This window comes from Salvelinus fontinalis, chromosome 9, assembly GCF_029448725.1.
Source record: "Salvelinus fontinalis isolate EN_2023a chromosome 9, ASM2944872v1, whole genome shotgun sequence".
Classification (NCBI taxonomy): domain Eukaryota; kingdom Metazoa; phylum Chordata; class Actinopteri; order Salmoniformes; family Salmonidae; genus Salvelinus; species Salvelinus fontinalis.
In genome coordinates, this window is record NC_074673.1 from 32,881,906 (window position 1) to 32,900,358 (window position 18,453).

The following is an 18,453-nucleotide window of genomic DNA, read 5'->3' on the forward strand; positions in this document are numbered from 1 at the left end:
CAATATTATACACTTTTCTTTCAACCAAGAAGTGTTTGAGTTCAATGTTCACCTCTGAATTGTAAAATAATGTCTAAGGATTATGTTTGACTCCTAAAAACCCTTGTAGTGCCTGATAGCAGTTCCTATTTATAACATTCTCCATTGCAACTGCTTAGCTTGGTCAAAGGAAAGCAGTTACCACTGTCTGAATTATATTTTTGTTTAATAATTGTTACATTGCTTGAGAAAGGTGCATACATGTTATTTTTTATTCAAGGATCTATTTGAGTTGTTGAAAGGTTTCCCAAATACTAATCTAGATCAAATTTTTACAGTATTCACAGCTGTTTTCTCCTTTCTTTTCCAGCAACTCTTACATCGGTAAGACACTGCAACTTGAAACTGGGGCTTTGATCCATGCCAAGCTGAGCTTTTTTTACTCAAGGACCAGTCTTCTGTAGTTGACACTTTTCCTTTATATTTGTGGGAATATCTGTTGAGTGGGCAATGACTTCCAGAAGACCAATGACCCGTTCTTACTCTGGCAATGGGAGGTCCGGCGGCAGCTACAATGAGGAGGAGGTCAGCTCTTCGAATGGCCGCATGGAGAGCTGCAACTACCTGTCCAATGTCAGGCCCGAGAACAGGTAGATGACCTCTTCTTCCTTGTTTCATTACGACTCTAGGCATTTCAGTGTGACTCTGTCCACCACACACATTCATTAGATATTTTGGTCGTCTCAACTAATCTGTGGAGCATTCTTCTAATCCTAAATGCAAATGTTACATGGCAAATATTAACCATGCAACAGTATTTCAGTATTCTAAAGAAAAGCACAGCTCTTAGAATACCTGTAAGTATTCTTCATTTGTAGCCTACTACTTTATATATACAAATGAGTCCCATGTAAAATAATCTAAGACACAAAACCACCAATATGACTGATGGGATGCCTTTATTTGCCTTCTATGAATAGCTACTCAAGGTATTCTCAAATCAGGTAATCGAGGTAATGCATTCTTTCCAACATTTTAACCACCCTTCCTGGTTACACCCAAGAGTGAAAGAGCAAATCTACACCTGTTTTTAACAATGCTGTAAGTGAATATGTTATATTGACTTCTTTGATATTATTGGACATCAACGTTGATATACAATTTAATTCATACAAAGTTATACGTATATTTTCAACGACATTATAGGCACTGTTTCCATGTCACTTTCTCAACTGTTAAGAAATGTAAAATATTTGAGAGAGCAATCTCAATCTTCCTTCACAATCAGTAATGATCATGAACTGCCTTCTTCCCCTCCCTGGAATAAACAACACACTGTGCAAAGATGTCTATTCAACGTCTATTCCACATTGTTTCAGCGTAAGTTCGTAAAAATTACATGAAAACAACGTTGATTGGAACCACTATGTGCCCAGTGGGAAGTGTAGAATGAATAATGGTTGGCTAAAAGATCCTTGAAATATTGGCTTTCTCATTGGAAAGTACTTCAGCACATGCTCTGAAGAACAGACACTAAAGCTAAAGCACCCTTTCTGTCTCCAGGAGTACATTGTTTGGTGTAATGGCTCAGCTGACTGAGGACACCCAGCCTGTATTTGAGACCACCTTAAAATCCAAGGCCGTGTCAGAGAACTGTAATGTGAAGTTGACATGTGTGGTTACAGGTAGGCCTACACTAAACAACCTCCCTCAGAGTTGACCTACTTACGTGCATTTGTGTATGTGTGTTGGAATGCTTTAGATAGTTATGAGTAGGCGATGGTATTAGTCATTCTGTGGTTAGTTTGAAATCAAAGCAGAGAAACAAACCTACTTCTGAACAGTGATGCAAACATGAATTGAGAAGGGCAATGCATATATAAACGTCAATTGAAGACAATGAAAAGAGAAAAGTTACTTTAAAATGCTTATGACTGCTTATTGTTAAGTTTTCTTCTGTAGCTTATTCATTAATGCGAAAATAAAATAAAACTGTTAAAAAGTATAGGCAGCTGAGACTAAATTAGCAATGGCATAATGTTGGCGCAGAGAGGCAAGGCATAAATAGGATTAAAAATCTAAGCAGGTTTTGCTATTTCCTTCCCCCCGGCATCTGAGTTGGCCCCTTCTCAACCACAGCAGTAGAACTTGTGGCCTTGCACACTGCCATGACGCAGCAGTCTGAAGCAGGCATTGGTTCTTGATACAGTTTCCTTTCAAAGCTTTCTGTTCCTTTTGTTTTATTGCTGATTAATTAATTCATAAGATGCATGAAAAAACAGCTAATGGCTACTGTGTTCATACCTCAATGGTAACCTGGAAATTAAAATAATGATCATACCGGGCATAATCTTAATGAGAGAAAAACATGAAACTATATCTAATAAAAAATAGTTTTTTGGAGTATTTAACCAGGTCATTATTTTACACTGTATGTCTGTGATGTACAGTTGAAGTCGGAAGTTTACATTCACTTTGTATTTCAACCACCCCACAAATTTCTTGATAACAAACTATAGTTTTGGCAAGTCGGTTAGGACATCTACTTTGTGCATGACACAAGTAATTTTTCCAAAAATTCTTTACAGACAGATTTTTTCACTTTTAACTCACTGTATCATAATTCCAGTGGGTCAGAAGTTTACATACACTAAGTTGACTGTGCCTTTAAACAGCTTGGAAAATTCCAGAAAATGATGTCATGGCTTTAGAAGCTTCTGAGACTAATTTACTTCATTTGAGTCAATTGGAAGATGTATCTGTGGTTGTATTTCAAGGCATACCTTCAAACTCAGTGCCTCTTTGCTTGACATCAAGGGAAAATCAAAAGAAGTCAGCCAAGACCTCAGAAAAAAATTGTAGACCTCCACAAGTCTGGTTCATCCTTAGTCAGGAAGTTAAAGCTTGGTCTCAAATGGGCCTTTCAAATGGACAATGTGGGGTCATTGTCCATTTGAAAGGCCCATTTGAGACCAAGCTTTAACTTCCTGACTGATGTCTTGAGATGTTGCTTCAATATATGCACATAATTTTCCTCCCTCGCGATGCCATCTATTTTGTGAAGTGCACCAGTCCCTCCTGCAGCAAAGCACCCCCACAACATGACGCTGCCACCCCCGTGATTCATGGTTGGGATGGTGTTGTTCGGCTTGCAAGCCTCCCCCTTTTTCCTCCAAACATAACAATGGTCATTATGGCCAAACAGTTATATTTTCGTTTCATCAGACCAGAGGACACTTCTCCAAAAAGTATGATCTTTGTCCCCATGTGCAGTCCCCAAGCATACTTCCAAAGTTGTGGCAAAATGGCTTAAGGACAACAAAGTCAAGGTATTGGAGTGGCCATCATAAAGCCCTGACCTCAATCCTATAGAAAATTTGTGGGCAGAACTGAAAAAGCGTGTGCGAGCAAGGATGCCTACAAACCTGACTCAGTTACACCAGCTCTGTCAGGAGGAATGGGCCAAAATTCACCCAACTTATTGTGGGATGCTTGTGGAAGGCTACCCGAAACGTTTGACCCAAGTTAAACAATTTAAAGGCAATGCTATCACATACTAATTGAGTGTATGTAAACTTCTGACCCACTGGGAATGTGATGAAATAAATAAAAGGTCAAATATATCATTCTCTCTACTATTATTCTGACATTTCACATTCTTAAAATAAAGTGGTGATCCTAACTGACCTAAGACAGGGAATTTTAACTAGGTTTAAATGTCAGGAATTGTGAAAAACTGAGTTTAAATGTATTTGGCTAAGGTGTATGTAAACTTCCGACTTCCATCTCCATGTGATGTCCACAGGAAACCCAGCCCCAGAACTGACGTGGTACAGAGACGACATGGAGTTGGACCGATACTGCGGTCTTCCAAAATATGAAATTGGCCGCAATGGAAAAACTCACACACTCCAAATTTACAAGTATGTAAGGCAATGAGAATACCATACACAATTTACACCAGATAATAAATGTCAGGAAATTCAACGATTACAATTTGGGTTTAGAAGATGTGTATTCTTGTGCTCAATGGTGCCTGCACTGTTCCCAAATGATTTGAGTCTCTCTCTTTCCAGCTGCACAGTGGATGATGCAGCCATCTATCAGGCTTCAGCCAGGAACAGCAAAGGCATTGTCTCCTGCTCTGGGGTTCTGGAGGTGGGCACCATGAGCGAGTTCAAGATCCACCAGAGGTTCTTTGGCAAGCTGAAAGAGAAGGCAGAGAACAAGAAGAGGGAGTTGGAAGAGAGCAGGAGAAGGGGCAATGAGAATGTCCAGAAGGAGCCTCAGGAACAGAAGCCTCTCCAGAACAGCCCGATCGCCCCTCAGAGGAAGCGCCGGACCCCAAGTGCCCTCTCTTCACCACCTGATGGGGAGGAGAACACAGTCAGCCAGGGGGCAGTGGCTGTAGAACCTAATAGGGCCAGTGCTGAAGTCAGTGAACCGGCCATGGTGACGACTACAGAGAATGGGAGCAAGACTCCCAACAATGACTTTGACAATGTGGAGATTGTCACCACCAAGCCCTCAACCACAGAAATCTTTGCCAAAAAGAAGATAAAGATCTCAAATGGTATAGATTCTGGGGTTGTCAGCAGTAACAGTAGTCATACAGGACCGGGCACCAATGAAAATGCATATGATGGAGGAATAAGTTTGGCTCAATTTCTGTCAGAGACCCTTCATTCACAGACTGCTGAGGAAAAGAAGATCCCTGCACGAGTGGAGGAAACTGTGGCAGTGGAGGCAATGGATACTACTACTACAGATCCTAAAACAAATGCAGAAAAACATAAAGAAAGAGACGAGAAGGGGAGAGAGAGGTCAGAAAGAGGAACGGCAGAGAGAGAGAGGATGCTTGGAGAAGAACAGGAAAGAGAGAAAATGTCAATTGAGAGAGATAAACAAAGAGCAAGAGAGGCAGAGCAGTTGCAAAGGATAACAGGACATAACAACACTGCCTCAGAGGTCAGAATGGAGGCTAAGACGCATGTCTATAAGGAGGGAGATCCTCAAGATTACCACCACATTCAGGAAACTCTTTCCAATGTGCTCCACTCAGTCAAATACTTTTTCTTTGGTAAGAGTAAGAAGGATCATGCTTCTTCTGATCATCATGTGAAAGTTCAGGAGAGGGACAGAGGTCATCCAGTTGCCCCAACACAGCCGTACCCTAGCCCTCCCCATCCACAGGAGCCAGATGGTAACCCAGAGGTGTATAAAACCCCCACAGAGGAGACAGTGCCCATGGCGGTAGTAGCACCAAAAACTAACGTACCACACAAGCAGCTAGCATCATTTGAGAGGTTGAACTCAGCTGAACACAAGCATGGATTTACTGTTTCACACTCAGAAGAACCCCCTTCGGCTCTCAGAAGAGCACCAGAGAGTGTGCCTGATTCACTGGAGCATGTTGAGCAGAAGGAGATATGTCCGGAGGTGATGATCAGCAGCAGTACAGAGACAGTGCCCACATCTGGCCCTCCAGCCCTCAGTGAGGTAAGTACCTTGTTGCTTCTGAGATCATCTTTACCGCTCAGTCTCAGTCTCACACTGCAGTAGGCCGGGTTATTTATAGATTGTACATTTGTGCAACAAGACTTGAATCTAACCACACCAGGCCAACAGCCAAAACTGTACAAATGATTAAGCCACAGCAAATAGACAGATAATGTCCAGAGTCCAGACTACGGAGAACATGGTGGATGCAGATGAATGGTATCAGAGACTATGGGTTTGTTAGTTGTTCTGTGTTCGTAGGCACCACCTATGCTCTGGAGCAGACAGAACACACTAGCCCATTTAGGAAACTATCAGCACCAGTCATCCAGGCTCTGTTACACCATCTAGACTGTTGAGAGTGTAAGTTTCAGTGCATTGGTATCACTCGAGAGCTACACCTCGCACAATGTAGGGAGGGAAACAAGGAACTTGCCTACATGAACATGTCAACTTGTATAAAAGAATGAGACTGTTGGGGCAGTCTGCTCTTGACTAATACAAATAATTCTCAGGGAGATTGGATGATGTGATGAAAAAATGTGTCTTTACAAAAACTATAAATTGCACTGATGAAACAAATGTTGTAATTCTCTGTGCACTCTTTCCACTGGGCTTTAATGGTAATCCACTTGTCAAAATTGGACCGACATGCCAAAGATGGCTGAGCGTGTAGACACAGGGTATCAGGGTCTTGTGGTCTCTGAGGCAGGCCCTGGCATGAGAGTAGGACCTCTTCACATTGGACACATTGGACACATAAAACTCTCTCTTCTGTAATGGAGGAAGCCTCTCCATACGTAGAGTGACTGGGCACTGGTGCTTCTATCTCCCTGTCAAACTCTCAGGGTTGTATTAGCTTTCGTTTGCATGTACTGAGACAATAAGATAAGCCTACCATTATGTTGTGACCATGAAATAGGATTGCATTTCAACAATGAGCTCTGCTCACATGACTTACTGACATTGTTCAATTCCCTGTTATACTGTAGACTATGTCACAGTATGGCTCATCATTAACTTCACTGGCAAACAGATATGGTTTTATTTCATGGATTTACTTCCCTTCTAGTTGAAATGCTGAAAGATTGTGTCAGTAATGCAACTAGAATCCACATCTCGCTCAATGCCAGTGAAACATGATGACACAGATTCTATTAGTCCCCTATGGTGCTAATTTCATTAACCTCCAAGTCTTCTGTCCAGTGTGTTTGTATTGGATCAGAAGAACATGTGCAGTAAGGGGAGCTGCTCTCCACTCTTAACACACACTTACACCTGGCAAGCAGTGGTTTTGTGAACAGGTTTCTCCATAATGTGGAACTGCAACTCCCCTTTTCTGTTGTGGCGAGTCAATGTTAGATGTTGGAGCAAATCAGTTGGAGGAACTCATAACATTCGACAGAACTTGTGCTTGCGCACAAGAGTGAAACTTCAGTGAAATAAAGAGGCCTAGTTCTTGCCAGAGCTCCATTTTTAGATTGAACGTGACACCAGTTCCTCTCCATTAACCACAACTTCTATTTTATGGGCTCTCCTGTTCTAACATGTTGTCATGGAACTTCACGTGGCTTTTTTCTGTCAGGAGCACATGAAAGTGATTTATCATTAATGACTTAAGAAAAAAAATGACCTAAGAAAAAAGTCAGGGGAAGTTGTAGATAGGACTGACATAGATTCCTCAAAATGAGAAATGTTATGATTCAGTGTAAACTACAAAGTGCTCTTCAAACGAATCTGTAATCCAGGAAAAAGAAGATTGCAGTAAAATATACTTTTTTAATTGTCTGAAGCATTTGTTTGAATTAAGATGGACATTGCTTTTGCCTCAGGCATTGTTACTTTTATTTGTTTCAGTTTTTCAAAACAGGAAATATGTTGACACAAATATAATTTATGACTTTTAAGTTCAAGTCACGTAGGTGTTGTCCCTACTTCCCCAAAGACAACTGAATTTTCTTAGCATGTGTCGGGCAACAGTAAATTAATTTGAGCATGAGTCACTTGAGCTGGGATCAGTTTATGGTCCCTTGCCAACAGACAGGCACTCATTCATTCAGCTCACTAGCTCATTGTGTAAATAACACACCTGTTAAAGGACTGGGGAAATCCCCAATTTCAACACAACCGGTTCCTTCTCAGGATACTTTAACCTGCCTGACAGGTAAACACCTCAATTATCATAACACAATGGTCTCCCTTCAAATACACTGCTCAAAAAAATAAAGGGAACACTTAAACAACACAATGTAACTCCAAGTCAATCACACTTCTGTGAAATCAAACTGTCCACTTAGGAAGCAACACTGATTGACAATAAATTGCACATGCTGTTGTGCAAATGGAATAGACAACAGGTGGAAATTATAGGCAATTAGCAAGACACCCCCAATAAAGGAGTGGTTCTGCAGGTGGTGACCACAGACCACTTCTCAGTTCCTATGCTTCCTGGCTGATGTTTTGGTCACTTTTGAATGCTGGCGGTGCTTTCACTCTAGTGGTAGCATGAGACGGAGTCTACAACCCACACAAGTGGCTCAGGTAGTGCAGCTCATCCAGGATGGCACATCAATGCGAGCTGTGGCAAGAAGGTTTGCTGTATCTGTCAGCGTAGTGTCCAGAGCATGGAGGCGCTACCAGGAGACAGGCCAGTACATCAGGAGACGTGGAGGAGGCCGTAGGAGGGCAACAACCCAGCAGCAGGACCGCTACCTCCGCCTTTGAGCAGGAGGAGCACTGCCAGAGCCCTGCAAAATTACCTCCAGCAGGCCACAAATGTGCATGTGTCTGCTCAAACGGTCAGAAACAGACTCCATGAGGGTGGTATGAGGGCCCGACATCCACAGGTGGGGGTTGTGCTTACAGCCCAACACCGTGCAGGATGTTTGGCATTTGCCAGAGAACACCAAGATTGGCAAATTCGCCACTGGCGCCCTGTGCTCTTCACAGATGAAAGCAGGTTCACACTGAGCACATGTGACAGATGTGACAGAGTCTGGAGACGCCGTGGAGAACGTTCTGCTGCCTGCAACATCCTCCAGCATGACCGGTTTGGTGGTGGGTCAGTCATGGTGTGGGGTGGCATTTCTTTGGGGGGCCGCACAGCCCTCCATGTGCTCGCCAGAGGTAGCCTGACTGCCATTAGGTACAGAGATGAGATCCTCAGACCCCTTGTGAGACCATATGCTGGTGCGGTTGGTCCTGGGTTCCTCCTAATGCAAGACAATGCTAGACCTCATGTGGCTGGAGTGTGTCAGCAGTTCCTGCAAGAGGAAGGCATTGATGTTATGGACTGGCCCGCCCATTCCCCAGACCTCAATCCAATTGAGCACATCTGGGACATCATGTCTCGCTCCATCCACCAACGCCACGTTGCACCACAGACTGTCCAGGAGTTGGCAGATGCTTTAGTCCAGGTCTGGGAGGAGATGCCTCAGGAGACCATCCGCCACCTCATCAGGAGCATGCCCAGGCGTTGTAGAGAGGTCATACAGACACGTGGAGGCCACACACAGTACTGAGCCTCATTTTGACTTGTTTTAAGGACATTACATCAAAGTTGGATCAGCCTGTAGTGTGGTTTTCCACTTTAATTTTGAGTGTGACTCCAAATCCAGACCTCCATGGGTTGATACATTTGATTTCCATTGATCATTTTTGTGTGATTTTGTTGTCAGCACATTCAACTATGTAAAGAAAAAAGTATTTAATAAGAATATTTTATTCATTCAAATCTAGGATGTGTTATTTTAGTGTTCCCTTTATTTTTTTGAGCAGTGTACATTACTGCAAAATAGAAAAGCATGAAACAGAACAAAATATAAGAATGCTTGAATTTATTGCATCTTTGTATCATCAAATCATATGATTATTTTGTTGATTATACTGCCAAATTGAATACAGTAGCAGTAGTTTGATTACAGGTTGTTTCCTTGTATGGAAAAAAGAGGAGCTGTTTAGCTTATCTTGTGTAGACAAAACTGTCAGTTATGAAAAACTCTTTGTATTTGCCAAATCTTGGTTTCAACTAACCTCTAGCCTACTCAATATGGTAAGGGCGAGTTCATTGAAAACTGAAAGGTTGTGAAAAAAATTATATATTGTCTGTGGTCAAACGGATACAACATGTTACAACATGTTGCTGATACAACATGTTCACAAAGGTTATACAGTTCACGTATGATGAAAACTCTGATACTGTATAGGGATCTTTAGATGTTCTGGCTTTATATTATATCAGTGGTCATCTTTAAAAGCTAATCTTTGATAATGGCACCGGATGGGATGGCTGCTGTTTTACGGGCTCCTAACCAACTGTGTTAGTTTGTTTGTTTTTTCGCATTGTTTGTAGCTTATTATGTACATAACGTTGCTGCTACTGTCTCTTATGACCGAAAAGAGCTTCTGGATATCAGAACACCTCGAACTGGACGAAGATTTTTTCTTTAACGAGTCTGTTGCAAAGGATATACTGCTTTCCAGAGAACAGGTTCACATCACGTCATTCACGTGAAGAAAGGCGGAGATACAGAGGGAGAAGGTCTGGATGCTTTGTTAGGATTCGTAGGCGAGTGAGTAAATCGTCATGCCATTGGTTCTATTGGCCAACGTGCAATCAATGGAAAACAAACTCGATGATCTACGGTCGAGAATATCCTACCAACGAGACATTAAACACTGTAATATCTCATGATTCACCGAGTTGTGGCTGAATGACGACACGGATAATATAGAGCTGGCTGGTTTAACATGTCTAATGTTAAAGAAGTCTCGAAATATTGCTCACCTGAGGTAGAGTACCTCATGATAAGCTGTAGACCACACTATCTACCAAGAGAGTTCTTATCTATGTTATTCATAGCTGTCTATATACCACCACAAACCGATGCTGGCACTAAGACCGCACTCATTGAGCTGTATAAGGCAATAAGCATACAAGAAAATGCTTATCCAGAAGCGGCGCTCCTAGTGGCCGGGGACTTTAATGCAGGCAAACTTAAATCCGTTTTACTTCATTTCTACCAGCATGTCACATGTTTAACCAGAGAAAAGACAATTCTAGACCACCTTTACTGCACACACAAAGACACATACAAAGCTCTCCCTCGCCCTCCATTTGGCAAATCTGAACATAGCTCTATCCTCCTGATTCCTGCTTACAAGCAAAAACTAAAGCAGGAAGTACCAGTGACTCACTCAATGCGGAAGTGGTCCGATGCTCAATGGCAGCATCCAAGGGGCTTGAATTTTCGAGCTCTCCCCATATATTTTGCAGTGATGTAGTGTCCCCATGAGTGACAGAACACTGAGCCAATCACGCTACAACTAGAGAACATTACCAACCCCTACGCTCCGTATTTTCCGCTGGCTGCCCCACAACCACAGAAAGAACTGAGCTACAGTAGGCTGAAACACCAGCATTTTGAAGCGGCCTTTCTCAAGAAAGAAAAAAAGAGACCATGTTGTACGTGGCTTTATTAACTCAATTATACATTTTTTACATTGTTGCAAACTGATATGTGACACATATTATTGCCAAAATAACATGTAAAACAGGCAACAACAAAATGTTTTTTCCTTTTTTTAGCTAAACAGGTTGGGCTCTGCCCCACCTGCCCTGAATGACAGGTCGCCACTGTGTTGTTCAGGTATTTCCAAATACCATTTGAGTGTGTTGATGTTTTGTGGTACTAAACAGCTGTGTTTGTTTTTGCCTCAAGGCAACCGTGGACCAGATCCAGGCAGACCCTGTCCCCCATGTGGTTGTCTCAGCCCCAAATGAGCCAAACATCCAAGTGTTTTCTTCCGGGACTGATCAGGTGACAAGACATGATGCCAAAACTGAAGATTTACACAAACAGGGTCCATCTGACACTCCATGGAGCCCAGACCCCAGCAGTGGAGCAGGTTTCCATATGTCAAACCGCACTAGTGTGGGTGAAAGCGGGAGTGCTCTTAACAATAATATCTCACCCACAGTCAACCTCGGCCTGATGACAGTAACCACAGAAAGTGAGAAAGAGAAGATAATGCATGTGGATGAGAAGGGCATTGGAAGTGTCTATGAGACACAAGAAAAATGTTATTGTTCTTTTGAGGAGAAAGGAGAGAAAGGTGATGTCAAAGTAGAGAATCAACCATGTCCCACTTTAAATGTGAGTGTTTTAGAGGAGAATAGAGAGAAGATACATAACAAGGAGATCCATTTCAAAAGTTTGCTCCCAGAGAGTTCAGAGAATGATGGTCAAAATACACCAGATGAATGCCCTCCTGTGGCAGGGGGGGACCATTATCTCAGCATAAAAGAGAATTCTACCTTAGCTTTGGAGGAAAGTCTTGAACGTGCCTTAAAAGTGGAATATACTCCTGCTTTGGAGAAAAGTTTTGTGGACAGTTCATTTGGCAACCTGAAGATACAAGAACAGGTGGCACCTATTGTGCAGAAAACGTCTGAGCAAAAGGATGTGAATTTAGAGAGAAACGACGTGCCGACCCGCACTATTGAGAGACATGTTGAAACAGAAGAAAAGGTGACTGAAATAAAGGTGGAAGTGCTGGGTGAATCTAAGATCCACTCAGAGACCCAGCCTGTGAAAGGCTCTGTCATTGTGTCCCCTGAGCCACCAGTGTCAGCATCAGTTACCAGTCCAGAGGCTAATTCCCCTCATCTGGGTGGATACTTTGGAAATGTACCAGAGATTAGAATGGTAGATTCTGCTCTTAGAATCCCAGAAATCAAAATAATTGTGCCAGAACAACAGATAAAAGAAAAGCAAGTGATTATACCAAATATAGAGATTATGGAAGCAGAAGTCAAAGAGCCTACACAGCCATTGATACATATTACACCAAATGAACCTACATCAGAGCCAGACATTTTCCAAAAGGATGTTGCAAATGATGTGTCAGGCATAATGATAGCAGAAAATAGCTCAGCTTTTACCCCAGTGGTTATAGATGTGACACCCACTCAAGAAAGTATGTGGAATGATGAAATCATCCGACCAACAGAGAAATTGCAGGAAGTTCCACAACCAGTTGAAGAGGCAAAAACACCTACGGCAGAGCAGTCAACTAACATAAAGAATGAGTGGCTCACAAAGACGTTAATTCCTACAATAAATGTTTCCTATACTGATGACAGTAAACTCAGGAAAACAGATCATGAACATCCACATGTCAAGCCCTCTGTCTTAGATAGAGGAAAGCCAAAGGAAGCACCCAGTGTGCCTCTGCGTGTGGTCCCTCCTATTTCTGAAAGCAAGGAGCTTCCTAAAAATGAGAATAAAGAATCAGAATCATTGACGGATATGCTCAGGGGGGTCAAGAGTGATTTTGAAAATGTTACTTCCTATGAGTCTGACAAAACCCATAGTGATCCACAGAAACAGACGACAGAAACAAAGGAACAGATTATGATAGACAACATCCCCTCTGTGTCATATAAAGCCTTAATGCCAACAGAAGTAACAACAATACAAAAAGCTGTGGACATCGGTTTTACTGAAACTGAAAAAGTAAAACCACTCAAAGAGTCAAGGATAGAGTCTTACATCATTGGCGATGAACCAAGAGAAAGAAACCCTATTGAAAGGCTTGCTGTCAAACCCCCAACACCCCCCAGGAGTCCCAGCAGTCTCCGCAGGCTCACGTCAAGGACTCCCCCTGCCATTACTGTGGATGACCCTCCTAACAGTGAGAAGGCAGTATCGGAGCAGAGTGGTGGAGACACCCCAACGTCCTCCCTGTCCTGTGAGAGCAGCCCCAGGTTGAAAAGAAGGGACAGTCTGACCCTCATCCGCTCTGCCACGCCCGAAGAGCTGGCCTCTGGAGCTCGCCGCAAGATCTTCATCCCCAGGGAGGGAGAAGGGGTTGGGGTAGTGGTGGCGCTGGGTGTGGGTGGTAGTCCGCTGGACACCCAGGTCAAGAAGGAGGCTCCATATATGTCACCCAGTCAGGCACGCAGGGCAGCGTTCCTGCAGGCACCAGCAGGCTCACAGACCCCACCGCTGGAGAGACGGTCCCCTCTTCTGAGCCGTAGGAAGGCCACCCTGGAGGTGCCCAAAGTTGTGGAAGAGATCAGCACTAAGGAGCCAGAGAGCCCCAAGACTGAGGTCAAACCTCCTGAGAAGGAGAAGCAGAACCCCTTCAAAGGTAAAACAATAAAATAGGAAAAGTAGGAGATTGTGTTTGATTTTAAATGAGTTGGTTGTTTTACATTAACCCAATATTGTTGTTTTGCTCATCTCTTGGTGTTGGTAACTCAGGGACTGTACAGTAGACATGTGTCTCCTATCAGGGTGGGCTGATCAGGAAGCTTCCACTGGAGGAAGTGAAAACATTAGAGAGTATCATGTACAGTATATCTTTACCTTGCTGTCCCCCCTCCCTCTCCCACCAGCTCCTCAGGTTATCCGTAAGATCAGGGGAGAGCCTTTCCCAGATGCCTCAGGACACTTGAAGCTCTGGTGCCAGTTCTTCAACGTGCTCAGTGACTCCACCATCAAGTGGTACAGGGACGAGGAAGAGATAGTAGAGGTGAAAAGAAGGTACATCTCTCGGCAATCTCCCATCCCAGAGTTTACAGTATCTGCTTGCCATACAATCTAGTGGTGAAATCTCATTTATACTCAACCTGATCAAAGCCATTATGTAGTTACAGTGTTAGACACCAGCCCTCTGAAAACAGTTGCTTTATACAGTGATACTGTAAACATTAATTAATAACCCAATAGACTGGTTAATCTGGGCCATATGCTATATATGAAGGACTAATGTTGTGAAGATGAACTGCCTTTAATAATACCAGAGTGGCCATCACACAGTCATGCCATTTTCTCATTCTCACTCGGAGAGGTATCCAGCTCATGTGACCAGGGAGTCCACCCAGCTCTGAGCCCTACCGTGATGCAAGGTGAATCTTTGGCCAGACACAGCCACTGTAAACTGAGACACTCTATTTCGCAATCACCAGGGGACATTAAAGTCTAGATCTGTGCTATTGGCTGCTGGGTCAGCAAAATCTCCCCTCACCAAGCACGGCACGCAGCACTACTGTCTGTCTCAATCTCAGTCGCACAGTGACCTCTTGTGGAGGTGAATACGATATTGAACATGCCGTGAGCGTTTGAATAGGCCGTGAGCGTATGCCTTGTGTCACGTCAACCTGTTTATTTTACTTTATTTCCCAGTGGAGGAGATGAAAGCCAAGTGGCGTTGGCCATCGTCCAGACATCCAGTCGAGATTGTGGGGTCTATGGCTGCTCAATCAAGAACGAATATGGGACAGATTCCACTGACTTCCTTCTCAGCGTAGACCGTAAGTGATGTCAACTGAACATAATTTTGAAATCACACAATATTATTTCAACAATTTTTTCCATGAGTTACCATTTGTGATTGTTTTCTCTTCTTCTGCAGTACTTTCAGAGTACTTCCTGCGGGAGGATTTAGAAGGTAAGCCTCACAGGCACTGAGAGGTTTATACAGTAATAACTTCTATTTGCTTGCTGTATTGTTGAATACCTTATGGCAATTATTCTAACAGTGTTACTACTCCTGTGGAGAGCTTCTGACATTCATATTGTGTTCTTTACAGTTGGAGAAGAGATGGAAATGACTCCAATGCTATTCACCAAAGGCCTAGCAGACCCAGGCTACTGGGGGGAGAAGTTCTTTGGGCGCATCATGACACAGGAGGCCCACCTGGGAGAGGGCTGTGCACACAAGGCCTGCAGGGCGAAGGTTATCTATGGCCTAGACCCTGTGTTTGAGTCCGGAACCACCTGTATCATTAAATTACAAAGCCCCATCGCCTATGGGACCAAACAGGAGAGCAACCTTGCAGAGAGAAACATGGAAATTACTAAGCAAGTGAGTCTTATTGTACAGTACAGTATGTACAGTACATTTCATCACAAGAACCGCTCTCCTATAGAGTTATGTATTGCTCTGACTCTGCATTTCTGTGTCAAGCATGAAAACATTTACAGAAATGGTCAGCTGTTGTTTGGTATTGCAACATAGGAAGTAATCTCTACTGGGTCGTATTTATTAAGCACCAAACAGAGGAAAATGGACTGAAACAGGGAGGGAAGGGACTACCTGAACTTTAGTTTTCCGTTGCAAACCATTTTGCTACAGTGTGCCATAATGAATATGACCCTGGTCTTGTGGTGTTATCGAATAATAGCATTCAGGTACTAAGTCAGAGACAGAGTCCAGGGTTCATACCAATGCATAACCAGTGTTGATTAGTGTAACAATTGAAATGAAGAGCCTCAGTGTAGAGAAAACGCATATGGCATATCTTCACATTTTGTCTCACCAGGAGTGCAAAATCCAAAACACAGTTCGAGAGTATTGCAAAATCTTTGCAGCTGAAGCGAGGGTGATTGAAAACTTTGGCTTTTCACTGGAGTAAGTAATATAATGACTGCAATGTATATTTTGATCATTAAAACATGTTTTTTTATGAATACACTTATCAATGATCATTATCAATACACAATAGTATGAGTAAATTGAGGACAAAAAACAGCTGAGTATGATTATGTAATTCTTTCCCTGCACGTGGCAACACCTTTGTTTTGCTGCATCTTTACACAGAGTGAGCCCTCTCTATCTGGTGTACCGCCCTGCCAACTCTGTCCCTTACGCCACTGTGGAGGCTGACCTGAAGGGCATCTTCCTTAAGTACTGTATGATGGATGCCAAAGGCAGGCTGATCACCAGAGCCACCTCAGAGGTGGAAATGAAATGCTGCTCCTTCCAGCATTGGATACACCAATGGACAAACAGCAACTTACTGGTTTCTGGGCTGGAGGGTAAGAAAGATTAGCAGACAGGGTCATTCTCAACGGAAAAAGATGAACAAAGTCAGTTCAAATAACAATATGATCCATGTACTTTGTTTCTTTCAGGTGTTGGACCGAAGATCACTAAAGTTAGAATCGTCACGAAATCAAAGGGGTTTGTATATTGAAATATCAGAATAATATATTTAGGTTGTCATATGGAAATACCTATTGATGCTATTATTTGAAGTAGGTCTATACTGTGTTAATGTTTTACCAGTTGGTCCACATCATCTTATCCGACTCTTAGTTATGAAATTACTTCTGCATTGCAGGTATCAAGGCCTTACAGAGGATGGTTCTCCTAAGGTGTTTGAGCAGTTCCTGACCCAGCATCAGTGTAACTACTACTGTGGGCTCCTCAGCCTGAGAACCCTGAAGCCCATGGACACCCTGCAGCAGCCCCCCAAGATCAAAGGCTCCCGGAGCCCCTTGCTCGTCAGGAAGTTGGGCTCGTCCAGCCCTCAGCTCAACAGGAAGTTGGGCTCATCCAGCCCCCAACTGCAGAGAAAAGGACTGAACAGCCCCTTGACAACCAGAAAGGCCACCTCCAGCCCAAAGGTGCCTAGAAAGACTAGGGAGACAGAAGACAACCAGTCCACAGCCAAACCCAAGGCGGAGGAGAGTCTCAAAGTTGTGGTATGAGGTAGCAACGTCCAAAGAGAATAGAGCAGCTTCCCTTTTCTTTCATGCCAATGTTCAGCTTTTTTATGTTTTCCTGTCACCCATTGCTGTATTTAGTTGGGTTGAAGCTAGGACGACCAGCATGGCCTTGAACAAAATGTTACAGAGCTTGTGCCTGAAAAGTCTTAATCCAAGAAGGAGAGACAAACAGGGAGATGAGTTCAAATCTAGGGTATAGGTCACCCTAGTGGATGTTTATATAACATTACTGTGAATTTCTCAATAACCATCAGTAGTAGTAAGATACTCCCCATTCTCCAGCTTAATGCTGAAATGGTTTAAGTGAGTGGAGGAGGTACAGTACCTTTAAGAAAACTTCCAGCACTAAGGAAATGGGACACAGTTCTCTCACACATCCAGTACAGTCCTCTTCAAAAGAAGAGACTTATGAAGTGGTTGAAACAATGGTGCTGGATACAAAGCCGTGGCCGTAAGCAGAGCCCTAATAGCTTGATGCAGATGCAAGGGTAGTGAAGTGCGGCAACTGCATTGTACATCTGGGATGTAATATATCTTGGTCATTGAAATTGTTTTTGTTGAACAGTAATTGGATCTTGTTACTGTTGGTTGTATAGCATGCTCTACTTGTTTCTATTATGGCAGTATTATGTCCTTAAACTACGCATTACAGTCTTCCGAACACTGAGCAAAGACAACACTACTCTTGCCTCTTCACTGAGAATATGTTTTTGTGCACTTTTTTTGCCAATGTTTTCTTGCCTTTTGAAAACTGCCAGGTTTTAGTAGTTCAGTTCATTTTTGTTGAACTTTGTTCAAATCCTGTAATCTGTTCATTGGAAATGAACATGTTCACATGCTTAAGTCTGAACAGTACAGTACACCGATCCCCTTAACCTGGTTCTTCAAAGGAACAGTACAGTACACCGATCCCCTTAACCTGGTTCTTCAAAGGATTGACTCTTTAACTGAACTTGAGTGTTGAAGAGCAATAAGGGGATTACTGAAATAAACGCTTTAACTTTGGAATGCACATGTTTGGTGCCATTTAAATGGGTCAACTCACAAAGTGAAAGAATAAGAACTATAATATCAGAACCACGTAGAAACTGCTTTGGACCTGGCCCATGATCACAGTAAAGCAGTAGCTCACCTCCAGCTGACTTTTGTGATTGAAAATTATATGCATTCTCAACATTCACACTTCTGGGGGAGGGGTGGGATGGGGATATTGTCACTAGTTTGAAGCGTACAGTATGTACGTGAGTGAGTGAGTGAGTGAGTGAGTGAGTGAGTGAGTGAGTGAGTGAGTGAGTGAGTGTGTGTGTGAGTGAGAGCGTGCAAGAGGGATTAAGAGTGTTTGATATGTTGGCAGAATGCTACTGAAATGAATGTCCCTGACACTGTAATATCTGGTATGTTATGTTGTGATTTTGTAAAATAAAAGTGTACATACAATTAATGTCAAACGTTCATA

General features: G+C 43.0%; 1 protein-coding gene and 1 long non-coding RNA gene across 2 annotated transcripts; one reads left to right on the plus strand and one right to left on the minus strand.

The window, feature by feature from the left end:
* Positions 1-231: 231 nt before the first annotated feature.
* On the plus strand, positions 232-18,438 carry alpk3a (alpha-kinase 3a). The gene is made up of 13 exons (XM_055934139.1): positions 232-629; positions 1,543-1,664; positions 3,785-3,902; positions 4,056-5,478; positions 11,199-13,632; positions 13,880-14,027; positions 14,670-14,797; positions 14,899-14,934; positions 15,077-15,351; positions 15,809-15,897; positions 16,087-16,304; positions 16,401-16,449; positions 16,610-18,438. The coding sequence occupies exons 1-13, from the start codon at positions 490-492 to the stop codon at positions 16,977-16,979; spliced, it is 5,550 nt and encodes a 1,849-aa protein (XP_055790114.1). The 5' UTR covers positions 232-489; the 3' UTR covers positions 16,980-18,438.
* LOC129862449 (uncharacterized) lies at positions 3,976-5,347 on the minus strand. The gene is made up of 2 exons (XR_008760764.1): positions 5,258-5,347; positions 3,976-4,185 (listed from the first exon to the last, which is right to left on the minus strand). It is a non-coding gene; the product is annotated as an uncharacterized LOC129862449 (long non-coding RNA).
* Positions 18,439-18,453: the final 15 nt, after the last annotated feature.

Coding starts and splice junctions, on each gene's coding strand:
- alpk3a (XM_055934139.1), top strand. CDS start 490: ATGACTTCCAGAAGACCAATGACCCGTTCTTACTCTGGCAATGGGAGG. Junction 5,479..11,198: donor GCCCTCCAGCCCTCAGTGAG/GTAAGTACCTTG, acceptor TTTTGCCTCAAG/GCAACCGTGGACCAGATCCA. Junction 14,028..14,669: donor ATAGTAGAGGTGAAAAGAAG/GTACATCTCTCG, acceptor TTTATTTCCCAG/TGGAGGAGATGAAAGCCAAG.